This window comes from Chaetodon auriga, chromosome 16 (genome assembly GCF_051107435.1).
Source record: "Chaetodon auriga isolate fChaAug3 chromosome 16, fChaAug3.hap1, whole genome shotgun sequence".
Taxonomy (NCBI): Eukaryota; Metazoa; Chordata; class Actinopteri; order Chaetodontiformes; family Chaetodontidae; genus Chaetodon; species Chaetodon auriga.
Window position 1 is genome coordinate 18,641,614 of NC_135089.1, and position 13,013 is coordinate 18,654,626.

The 13,013-nt window shown below is 44.1% G+C and overlaps 1 protein-coding gene across 6 annotated transcripts in view; it reads left to right on the forward strand.

Annotated features, from left to right (window-relative positions):
- plppr2a (phospholipid phosphatase related 2a) overlaps positions 1-13,013 on the forward strand; it is a 44,775-nt gene that overhangs the window by 27,313 nt on the left and 4,449 nt on the right. For 3 of the 6 annotated variants that reach the window (XM_076752181.1, XM_076752184.1, XM_076752185.1), the window contains 4 exons: positions 9,931-10,051; positions 10,643-10,893; positions 12,208-12,384; positions 12,706-12,849. In XM_076752181.1, the coding sequence (XP_076608296.1) occupies positions 9,931-10,051; positions 10,643-10,893; positions 12,208-12,384; positions 12,706-12,849 (693 nt within the window). The remainder of the gene's footprint in view (positions 1-9,930; positions 10,052-10,642; positions 10,894-12,207; positions 12,385-12,705; positions 12,850-13,013) is intronic. The other 3 variants (XM_076752182.1, XM_076752180.1, XM_076752183.1) reach the window with 1 other exon arrangement.

A 13,013-nucleotide genomic window follows, 5' to 3' on the forward strand; every position in this document is an offset into this window, starting at 1 on the left:
ACATTGGTACTGTTACTACGCCTGTCAAAGTTTTCCATTTATAGCGACAACATTAGCAGGTTTGCCTCTCAAAAATCAAAGTAAAGTTCGAAATGTGCGTCCTTGATTGTAGAGAAAAGCACCCTCTCAATGGTCGTTGGCTGAAACTGTACTTTGCAATCATATTTGTGTGTAGAGAAGTCAAACAAATTAACTTTGAAAATCCATCTACTTTTTTGTGAATAGATTAATGCCAGTAGAATACTGTTGGATTTTACCCCAAGGCAACTGCTGTATCTGCAATAATGCTGAAAATTCCCCACACAGCAGCACACTTTGGTGTTTGGTTCATTTTAAGGGCATGTTGAAAGTTTGCCTAATGGAGCTTGTAAGCCAGTTAAGTCCCGGATAAATTAACTTATCTAGCACAGATTCAATCTCACAGTGCATGCGCAAATGTGTATTCATGCTTCTCTGTAAATCCTCCCTTTGATCAGCCTTGATTTTTTTTTTTGTCTTTGTCTTTCTCTCTTTAACCTCTGCTGCTTGTTCTCTCTCCACAACCTTCCTCATTCTTCACACCGCTACATCCCATCCACACTGACCTTTCTCCCGTCATGTTCTGTTCATCACCATTCCTCCCATCTCTAAGCACTTTCAGCCTCATCTGTGTTTCGTCTAGCCTTTTTTGTTTAGCTGGAAATCTCCCGTATTGACACCACTTCAGCCTGACAGCAGTTGTATTTCATGTTTCCTCCTACCGCCATCACTGGGTTCTTTTACTAGATTGTTTCCACTCTCATCAGCACCTCCTCGACCTTTTCAATCTCTTTATTGCCTTGCCCTTATTGACCTCTCCTCACACCTGTTTGCCTCACCTCCCAATTAACACATCTTGTCTGTGAACTGATGGAGCTTCTCAGCTTGTCTGCTCTGCGATAGGTGGCTAGAGTGATAATCAAACAGACTCGCGCAGGAAGACATCAAAAGTCTGTTTTTCTGTCCCACTTCCTGCTCTCTTCCTCAGATACAGAGGGGAAGGAGTCTTGTATGTGACTGAACTCATACTGAGATAAAAGGCACACGCTGAAAGAAATGAATACTTATGTTCATACAGAGCTTTCAGTTTTGTTCTCATCCAGGTGGATTCCAGGTCACACCCACACTACCTCCACACTGGAGTTAAGACGATGTTGCGAAAAACATTTAGCAAGCTCAGTTTAGCGGGAAGCAGCAAATATGTCGTAATCTCACAAGTAATACCTCGACTGATGCTTGATAAATAAAAACTCATTACGTGAGCTTGAGAGGTGCTGATAGGTGGAATTTTGACCAGACTATCCGTCTCTCCCGGTTTCCAGTCTTTATGTCAAGTTAAGCTAACTGGCTGCTAGCTGTAGCTTCATGTTTACTGTACAGACATGTAACTCTCAGTAGATATTGACAGCGACCCCTAGAAAAAAAATTGTCTCTGCTGGATAGAGACAATGAAGGGGGGGGGAAGAGAAATGAGTATGACATGCAAAGGTTGCCGTCTGGAATCGAACTGGTGACAAATGAAGCTGTGTGTCCATGCAGCATACACTGATCATCCATTTGTATTTAACAAATAAATATTGGCTGAAACTGTTTTGAGACAGAAGCACACCTAACATCTTTTGAAAAAACATGTGATCTTATCATCACATTAGTGACCGATCTAAATAACTTGCTAGCTAACGGTTAGCAAGTCCTGTAGCTCTGAGAGCTTTTTTTCTCCTTCAGCAACTATTGAACGAAATTATGACAAATCCTCGGAAAAGCTGTACTCAGGTGTACAAACTGGAGAACAGAAATTCCGAAGGAAGAGTAAACAGAACAGTGCAGAGAAAATGAAAAGAAGCTTAGAGGAATATAGAGTCATGAATTCACATCCAGGCTAGTCTCTGCTCCACTTGTTTCTGGAGTGCAGTCTCTTTTCGTTTGTTTTATCCATCTTTCTGAAAAGATAAGCCGTGTTCTGGAGGTTTACTGTCTGTATTCTATTCCACTACAGCACTTACTATTACAGGTTTGTGATTTTGAGACAGTTAAACAATTAATTCAGTCATCACTGACTGGCTTGTACTGGCATGTTAGCGGTCAGGCCATCAGCTGCATTCATTCAGCAACACCACCCCTGCTTTCTGGTGGCAACCCAGTAATTATAGTCACTAATGTTCAAACATCGTTGAACATTATGATCCAGTGGTGAGTGGTTTTTGTATTTGTCCTATTTTTGACCTCGGAGCATATTTTGGACACCCTGTACATGTTTATCTGGATGTCACAGAGGTGTCCTGTCAGCATCCTCACATCCTCAGCCATAATGTCAGCGGACTGACATTAAACTGCGCTATGCCACACCCGGAGGAACCATGACCTCACACTATCCCCAAAAGAAAGCTCTCACATTCATGCACAATTGCACAGACATGGATCAATGCCTTTCTGTCTGTCTGTCTCTCAGTGTCTCTCTTAAGCTTTTGCCTTTCAATCTTCTTTGCTGTCCATCCTGTTTTTTTACTTTGCTGCATGCCCTATCTCCCTTTTGATTCCAAACACAGACCTACACACACATACAGTCAGTCCAGGCCAGTATGCTCCTAACTCAGGTTAATGAGGCAGATGGCAGGGTGGGCTCCATGGTGGGAGGGGGGGGGGCGTTGGTTGCTGTGACACTGGCTGCCATGGGAGCATATGTGCCTGGGTGAAGGCTTTCTCGCCTCTGCCCTTTGAGTTCTGTTCCCCATTCTGCGATGAAAAGGGAAATGAGGAAAATGTGTGATAAGAGGAGAGATGATGTACAAACCAGAAAATAAATGTACAATCCAGGTCATCACACAGAGAGAGAAAAGGCTCAGAGAGAAACCCAAAGAGAAACTGATAGGGATTCTATTCATGGAAGGAAGGTACGTGTTGTTTTCTTCTCTGCACATTAAAGTGTCTCTATCTGCTCTAACTATCTGTGGGCCTGTTATCCATACAGAAGTATAATTTACCACAGTCTGCACAGTTCCCACTCTGCCTGGAACACAATCACAGCTCTGATCTAAGTGCTCGCGATAATAATCACCCCACCCAAGCCAGCACAGGATTGCATCACCACGCCATTTTGATATTTTGCATCATCAAACAGGCTCTTGTTCCCTCTGTCACATTTTCTTTTCCCTGTCACCTTAACCAACTCCTCTCGTTCACTCTCTCTGTAGTTGGGTTCAGAGCTGAGCTGCCTGCTCCGTGTACCGTTTTCCTGGTGGCCTCGAGGCAGCTGTTGCATCATCCTGATTGACTATACTGTGATCTCAGCAAGAGACGTAGACAGAGACAAAGCGAGAGAGAGTGTGTTTGTGCCTTCCTGTTGCCAGTCTTTTGTTTTTGGCAGAAGTCACTCATTCCTGTGGAACAGGGTTCCTACAAGGTGCTTGAGGTGCCTCAAGTACTTGAGTTTGGCACTCAGAAATTTAAGTACTAGGATAATCAGACATTTCTTAGCTTGATTCTTGAAAAAATAATAAATTATTTTAGGAAACATATTACTCGTGTTATTCATTCACTGGTCATTGAGACTGATCTTGATTCATAGCTCCATTTATGAATTTGCAAAGTTGCAACAGATAGATGGTTATGGAGAAAACGATTCATCCTTGAAAATAAAAACGCGTGCTTGAACAGCTACTTGAAAGTCCTTGAATTTGACTTGCTCCAGTCTGCAGGAACCCTGGTGAAATGAGATTAGACCGAACAGTGGTTGTCATTTCTGCTGCTTAGCTTTGATCCATTTTTCAGTCGGGCAGAGAGGAGAGACACCTCAGGGGTCCTGCGTGGCTGGTGGACTGCCATGCTTCATTCGGCACCTCAGAGATCACTGACAAATGCCAATGCTCAATCTGCATTCACAACAGGGGTGCATCCCAGCTCGCCACCCTCAATTCTTACATCTTTGCATGTGGCCGCTGGACTAGATCTGTGGCTTTCTGTGTGGAACTGTGGATTTCACTTGCATTCACACGAGTTCTGTCCGGAAAATTATTAAGAGCTCTGTCGTGAATCGAGGTGATAAAACGGATGAGTGAATGAGTGGGAAGTGGAAAATGTCTGTAAAAGTAGTGCAGTGTTCCTTTGTCACTCTCCTGTCAAGGGTTGAAGGTTAAAGGATTTTCATTTTGAACACAGACCTGCAGATGATTAATCATAAGATGTGTTTTCTAATTGGCTGATGGTATTCATTCATTCATTCATTCATTAGAATGTGGTCTTATTTTTAGTAGAACAAAAAATTTCTTTCACAGGTACATTTTCAAAGTGGAAACACAATGACAAGTATATGTATGGGTACACTGGAGCATTCGGTCGTTTTTATAGTGCTGAGCGGAGGTTATTACTGTGTGCAGTGGCAGTGAAGTAAAACAGTACAATGCAGCCATTTTGTTATGTGGCTGTTTTAGTAGTAAGTGGTAAGGCTGGATTACATACATGCATCAGTTCCTGTGGATCCCTCGTGTGGCAATTTGAAGCTAGTGTGGAAATGGCGGACTCCGCCACTAAACAATATCTATGATATCAAAAGGTAATTACAGAATGTAAATCCATTGAATGGCTGTTGCTGAAAAGTTTCAACCATAAGTTGTATCAAAAGCTGAATTGAACTGATTTCATGACATGGCTTTAAATTTGGAGAAGGTGTCTTTGATCCGTGCACATACTCTTCAGTCTTAAGTACACCAACAGACAGGCACACGCAGATCAACAGGACACACAAGGCTTAATGTTCCATGGTTCAAGCAGCCATTTTTACTCGTAAACAGGAATCAATTTTGGCTAAAATTTCTCAGAAATTCCTGGTATTTAACCCTGGTCACTGAGGGTACATCCAGAGGTTAGAGACACGGGGCTGACCCCAACTCAAGAGGTGAGAAAATACATGATTGTGAGCAAAAGATGTCCAAGGACAACAAGGCAGGAGAGAGACAAAAACTGAACCGCATAAAACAGCTTGCAGTCGCATTGATGCAGATGTTTAAGAAATATAACACAGCAGCTTTTGGGGGGGGGGGGCAATGTAATTGAAGGGAGGAGAAAGAGAGGGATTGATAATGTTGCAACACAATGCTGAAGAAGTGTTGGAATAAATGGAATAAATCTCTGTTCCTCAGAGTACACCAGTGTGATATTAAAAACAAGTGTTTGTGTGCAAGGACAGATTCTCAGCAGACTAACAGTGCTTACGATGTGCAATCGCACTTTGCTCAATGCAACCAACGGCGTCGCGGTGCGTGAATGTGATGCTTTTGCACATGCCTCCGTGTTTTGCAGATGCAGTACGGTTTGTATGAAGTGCCCCTGCGCCCCCTGCAAATACATTTGCGGTCGCATGTATGTGCTGTGCACGCTTCCATCCATGAATGAGATCATGTTCTTTTCCCCGTCATCACTCTCCATCATGTCAGCGGATTGAAGTACACGCTGTATTCCGTCTGTATTTTCAGTCTCCTGTTAGCACCCATTCCACGCAGTCCAAATCCTGGTGAGAAGAACCACATGTGAGTAAGGGTGATGGTGATCCTGATGTACTCAGACAGGTGCAGTGTCTTTCGCATCATCCATTAGCCCAAATCTCACATATACACTCCACTGCGGAGATTGAGGTCGCTGTAGATGATGACAGATAATGGGATGCCAGTGACAGCTCGGCATCTCTTTGTACTTCACACATGAATAACCTTCCCAATCTTATCAGAAGCATTAGGTCTTATGGCTGCAGAGCTGCACTTCACAGAAATGGGTTCACGGTTGGTCCGTACAATTGAAGAGCTGCGGCATGCTTTGATTCCATTCGATGCCACTGAAAGACCGAATATCTCTTGACAAAGGGTTTGTGCTAAATAATTTAATTTTGAGTGATCTTTCTCGAGATTTAAAGTTGAGCACTCGCTCCATAAGACTTTTGAGAGATGGGGTAATTTGAGACAGAAGCTCTGAGTTGAAACCAAGAATAACTTTTTTCTTTATTGGATATTAAAGTCACTTGATCTCGTCTTCCTCCTCCTGGTAAAATATGATCTTTAAAGGTAGCAGGCTTAACAATCTTGGTAAACTATGAATTGTTAACCTACATAAAAAGCACAGTAGTGGGGTCATAGACGTTTGGTAGTCTTTTAGGATTAGGATTTATATAATAAACAGGATCTCATTGCTTCTTGCAGCATTGGTCCATTGTACATCATGGCTCAGAGTCAAGTGTACACAATATTTCCATCTGTTGTCTTCTGTTTGTTTTGTTGTTTTTTTTTACCACCTTATTATGTCACTAACACAGGCTGAACAGAGTCAGTTGCTATTTGCAGAAATGAATACTAATGGAGGCAATCTGCATTTCACTGCTCTGCTGCAGTGCCATCGCTCATGTACTTATTCCAAGAAGCTTGATTTGTCCTCGCACCTTTACTGACATCATCGGCACGTGATGACGGCACTACAGGCTGTTGGTCTCCTGTATCCTCTCCTGTCTTCAGACTAACTCGTGGCTTCAGACGGCCTTTCAAGCACAGGAAGTGCAGGCTGGTTTTACACAGTAATTAGATCTTACAGATTCAACAGTAACTTTAAAAGAGCTGGTTGAGATCGTAATCTTCATGTGGAGAATGAGCACATATCCTGACGTTTTTTTTTCCTCTAGCTTCTGAGTATGCATATCTCCTGAATATTTATTAATCTATCAAATTACATGAAAAATAATTAGATGAAATATATTCATCTAAACTCTTTTATTGCCTCCCCCTCTTCCTCTCTTCATTCCTCTACTCCCACTGCTCCACAATCCTCTTCATTCATCTAAAACATCCCCGGTTGTTGTCCTCTAATAGACACGCCTTCATAAAAACTCTGAAAGTACGCTCACATTCGACTAATACCCACTGACACAAATCAAGATCTGATTACTTACACACACAGAACAGGATCTTCCAGCTCCTTGTGTGGACAAAAATGGCTTCTGTACTCATGATGTGGTTTGTGCATGCACACAGAGTTAATCATGGCTCATATATGTATTAATGTTTCATTTCTTCCTCTTGTTCTGCACCTAAATCATGCATGGGAGTAAGCATGTAACACATGTCTTTGTCCTCACTGTGGTGTTTTTTTTTTTTTCACACTTGAAGCTCACCCAGCTATTTCTGGAAACCATCATGTCTCCTGGACCGCCACACTTCTGGACGCATCACCGCGCTGTACTTCTGCATTGTCAGGGACTGGATGAGCAGTTTAATTTCAAGGAATTATTATCCGCTCGCCCCTAAACTGCAGTGACAACCCCGTCATATTTAACCGTGAATCCTTGAAGGAGCACTCGGGGCAGGGGCAGGGAGCTGGAGCGCGTCCTGCAGCAGGGGAGAGACATCATTTAGAAATGTTGGTTGAAATAATGCTCTACATGATTCACATGGATGCCATCCATGCATGAATATTTCATTCCTGCTGTATTACCCCCCCCCAACCCCATTATCGTTCTACCTTCCCCATACTGTTCCTCTCTTCTTTCCTTACTCTACAACTTCCCTTTGGCATGGGTTCGATTTCAGAAGTGATGGAAACGGAGCTGTGAGCTTGTGTAGTTTTTGCAGATGTTCAGTCCCAGCAAGCTCCACCAATCAGCGGGCACAGCATAAAGACTGTGTATTTTGACAAAAATAAGGATTTAAAGGATTTATTTAAAGGATATAAAGGATTTATTTTCATAAAAAACAGGTTTCAGTCTCAAGCTCTGTGTGATTTCATCATCTCAGTTATTCTCTTAGACTTTGAAAAGCTCCCTTCAGAGCCACAGAGGACCGCTGTTTTCACACATTAAGCAGGACTCCTCGTGAAAACTAAACTTCCTTCATGTGTGAAATTGTTGAAGTGCTTCGTGTAAGGCGCACTTTGACATTTCGGGAAATATAGATATTCACTTTCTTTCGTGAAATGAGAAGATTGGCGACATTCTTGTAACTGTAAGATAAATATGAAGCTACCACAAGCTGCTGGTTAGCTTAGCTTAGAATGACTAGCAACAGGGGGGAAACAGCCAGCCTGGCACTGTAGAAAGGGAACAAAATCCATCTACCAGAAACTCTAAAGTTCGCTAATTAAAAATTTAATTCAATTTTATTCAAGTTTGTTACTACAATAAAAGAGTCCAGCTGATTAAGCCTATTCCCTGATACACGCAGTACAAACTAAAAGCAGCCCCTGCCAGCACAGTCACCTCAGAGCTGCTCATTCATGTGCGTTATGCTGACTGAACAGTAAGAGGACACTGTTTAGAGAGTAAATCAAACTGAAACTATTGAAGCTGGGCGTGCTCATTTTGAAATCTGTGGGGGATTTTATAACAGGCCTATCACGGCTTCATCGCACAGGCATTGACATTGAACAACAGCACTGGACAAAAATGGCTTAGTAGTACTACTATATGCTTCCAAAAAGGCCAACCACCCACTGCTTGACAGCTTTGCCCGAGGCAAAGTGTTGAAGAGCACTTGTCCATGAGTGACAGCGCACTACCATCATCTCACATTCTGTGGCATACACATGCTCCATCCCTCCACAGTCCAGCAGTCCCCATGGAAACAGCCTCCATGCTGTCTTTTAATTGCCCCACAAATGGTTGTCCGCAGTGTGACGGTGCCCCTAACATCTCTGATTTGAAGCTACTGATTAAACCCCCTCAGCTTTGATTTCATGCTCATATTAGTGTTTAGAGGGTTGCCATGGAACACCCAGTAGGGTTGTGTTACCCTAATGGAAGAAAGCACTCGGCCAGGCACGCACTTCATAGCCCTGCTGCACTGACTGGGCCCCTGCATGCTATAAACTCATTTGATTTTGCTGGACCTGCTTGGAAATGCCCAGAAGCATGAGACTTGACTGAAACATGATAATTTATCTCTCTTTGTCTCTCTCCTGCACTCTTTCTTTCTGTTTTTCTCCATTTCTGTAGTCCTTTCCTTTCTCTCCTCAGACGGCACTCCTTCAGACATTGTCACTGTGGGGGATGAATGGGGGATTATGTCAAATATGGAAAGAGGAAGAATGAGGCTGATGGGTTTGTGGGACACGGTCAGCGTTAAAGTGGGTCCCGCTACTGTCACAGCAGAGCATGGAAACTGTCAGGATGATTTAAGATTAAGTGTATCTCTGTCATAGAGAGCTATTCATTGAGAGAGCTAAGTTTTAGTCTGTGCCAGCGTCTTTGAGTGCCGGAGGCTCTCATACAGATGAGTCTCACAGTTGCACTCCATTGAGGAATCATCAGTCTGGAGAGGCACCGCTGTTCGGACTCGCAGGGAGTGAATTGAACACAATCGCCTGACCAAAACCACTGCCACAAGCCCGATGCTCCTCACAAAGAGAGCAATAAAACTGCAAGCACCCGACAACAATGGCTGCTAGTTTTGATCACAGACATTTCCAGAGTTTCCATCTGTGTCCGTCCACAGCCAGGGAGGCCGCACTTAACAGACGAGATGATGAGTACGGTGTCTAATTGGATTCATTTGCACTGTGAGCTCTAAGATCATTACTGTTTGATCACTGGCCAAATGATTCCTCTATGTAGAGCTGCATAATGTCACAGCTTGTTCAAGATAAGAGGAAGTCAAGTGTATTGTCTTCCTCACTGAGGTGAACTACCTCTGGAGAATACTTGATACTTGCCTGTGCTGTTATTATTAATGCTTGCCATATTCTTTTTCTGGTGCCAGCGTCTGAAATGTGAAGATTTTATTATTTTCTTTAAAGGTGTGGTGAGTGTTGTTACAGTGGTGTGTGTGTGTGTGGGGGGGGGGATATCATTCATTCAGTGCACCAGATGTATCAAAAAAGTTCCACTCTACGTTTTCAACCACCATTTTTGTGTTTTTATGTGTGTGTGTGGGTGTGTGTGCACAGATTCTTGTTGGAGAGCTGTGTGCCTTCTTCACAAAGGCAGAGGGAACCCAGGAGAAGACCATTGTTACTGCAGACTGCTGCTACTTCAACCCCCTGCTGAGACGCATAATACGCTTCCTAGGTGAACACACTGTTTTGCATTACACAGCCTCTCTGCTCTTTACAGGCCCGTGAAAGGGCATTTTTGCGTCTAGGTGTGTGGTTTTCACAGGGAGACAAAACAGAAACGATTAAAATAACATGAAAGAAAAGGTTGACTTGTAAGAACGTGACCTGCTACTCTTCAGAGTTTGTCAACCCGAGCTGGTACATGCAGCTGTTAATTGGATGATGAACGGTGATATCATCTTTGCAGCAAGATCGCGGCAGTGAGACACTTGTGAATATTAAATAGTTTACAAATTTGCATTTTGAGCTGAATCAGCTGAGGTGGAGGCTTCTGTCGCAATTTCACACCTCAGCTGATAATAATGTGTCGGGGTTATTTTAGGGAGAAAAAGCGTATTATCACCCGTTTTATCTCACGGGTCTGTTACATGTTTTGATATCACTCTCTGTCAAACATCTAATGTGCTTTCCTTCATCTTCTGATCCCTTCTGTCACTGCCTTTTTTCTTTTATACCACTTCTTTATCACTTTTCCATCAAATTGCCCCCCCCCCCCCCCCCCCCCGCCCCTCCTCACTCTCCCTCGCTCTCGTCTCCTACCCAGGTGTCTATGCCTTCGGCCTGTTCACCACCACCATCTTTGCCAATGCGGGCCAGGTGGTGACTGGAAACCAGACGCCTCACTTCCTGTCTGCCTGCCGACCAAACTACACCGCGCTGGGCTGCCAGTCCACCATGCAGTACATCGCTGAGCGCCGAGCCTGCACAGGCAACCCGCTGATTGTCATGTCTGCACGTAAATCCTTCCCGTCCAAGGACGCGGCGCTCAGCGTCTTCTCCGCAGTGTACACAGTGGTAGGTTGGAGCATGCAGGAGGTGATGTTTCTGTAACGATTTGTAAATACGTGCAACCAACTGAAACCTTGCTTGCTCTCATGCCGTACATACGGAGCTACAGCCTTAGCTATACAAAGACTTGTTTGTGTAATCCCTTCAACAATTGAAGTGCTAGAACAACAGTTTCTGGTCTTGCATGTGCAAGACTCCTTCTTGGCTGGGAGCTTTTAGTTCTGGGAGCCTCGTTGTCACTGCGAGGTTACCAGGCAGCCAGAAGAAGAAACAAGCTATGACATTTTAATAAGTGAGCTTTACAGGTACAGGAGGCGAATTGTGTTACCTTTAGACTGAGCCAAGGCAGCTGTGTCTCTCTGTTTCTACAGTTTGTGCAAAGAGAAGCTAACCTGCTGCTAGCTATAGCTTCATATATACCTTACAGGCGTGACAGTGGTATCAGTCTTCTCATTGAACCCTCTGTCTCTCTGTAAAAAAGAAAATAAGAGTTGTGAAGAAGCAAACTTTATATGTCATAGATTGCAGCTGCATCAGACAAGAGTGTTGCACATCCAATATCGAGTCTACACATTGTCCCGACTTACTCAACTTCCCTTGAATTCAGTGGCTGGGCTCTGTCACTGGTGAGGAATATTCTCAGTGCACAGGAACTTATGAATCATGAGGAAGATAAAACTTTTAAGGTGTGTTCAAAATGAAGCTCACCCTGCATTATTCACACACACATCTGAATCCTGCTGAAATGTTTTTGCAGTCTATGTTTCTTTGCCCCAAAGAGAGACTGTACCTGGACATAAGCAGGCAAGCAGTCTATGCACCGATCATTTGTGTGCAGAGTGGGCTTCACCCGTTCATGTGTGACAGCTCAGACTCAAAACTAATTGCAGAACCTTACTATAAACTCCTCGTCTTTCTGTTTAATTACTCCAGAACCCTCTCCTTTTCCTCTTATCTCGGTGTGTTAATTAATGGGGCTGATAAAGCCTGAGTGTAAGTGCTAACTTTGCTAATGCTGAAACATTTTTCAAAGACTATTTCTTGCCCTCTGTATCTAACGTGTCTGCATCAACCTCATCTTTGCATTGACTTTATATGCACTACCTCTAAAAGTCCATTTGTGTTCAGTCTGAGCACACCTTAAAAGAAAGATGCAAACCTCCTTTTTTGAGATACTTTTCAGTTTTGTTAAAGAAATTCAGTGTTCTGTCCCTTGAGAAACGTCGTCAGGTTGTAATGAAGCATACATGCCTGTGTGTTGTGTGCTTCCTGTGTTTGTTGTACTCTCCTGTTCGCGCCCTCCTGTACGCCTCTCTGCAGATGTACGTGACACTGGTGTTCAAAACCAAAGGCACGCGGCTGACCAAGCCCACCATCAGCCTCACCCTGCTCTGTCTGGCCATGCTAGTAGGTGTGGTCCGGGTGGCTGAGTACCGCAACCACTGGGCTGACGTCCTGGCGGGATTCTTCACTGGGGGAGCCATTGCGGTGTTTCTGGTAAGATGAGGCTGGAAAGGAAGACATGTTCAAAGTGTTTCCTTTACCAACTTCACACATGAGGCTTGGTTTACTTTAAATACCACCACTCAACCCTAAAAAGCATCTTAAATAACCACAGGCTTAAGCTGTCCCAGCCAAAAAGTCAGCAACCTCACCAGGTGATGATCCACGTAGAAGACTTGGGCGCCCTACAAGAGCCATTTTTCATTGGCCTGCCATGCCTAGTTATAGTTGCTGAGCTATGATTGGCTCATCCCAGTGGGGGCATGGGTTCAGCAAATGGTTCACTGCTCCTCATATCTTTCTTTCTTTCTCCAGGTGACTTGCGTGATTAACAACTTCCAGCAGATGCAACCCAGTCCTCCTCCACCACGACCCCACCGCCCCGAGTCCGTGCTGGGCATGCCAATGGTGACGCTGCCCTGTGTGGAGAGTCCACTCGAAAAGTTAAGTGGCCCTCAGGTAAGGGGCGGGGGTGGGTGTGAGGCACGGCTGCCCTCACAAAAGAGGGGCTGAGATAACCAGCCCTTGTCTCTTACCTGAATCCGTTGTCCTCCTCTTTCCCCAAAGAGAACAAATCCCCAAACATGCATGCTCCAGGCACCACCTGCACCCCCAGTCCCAAC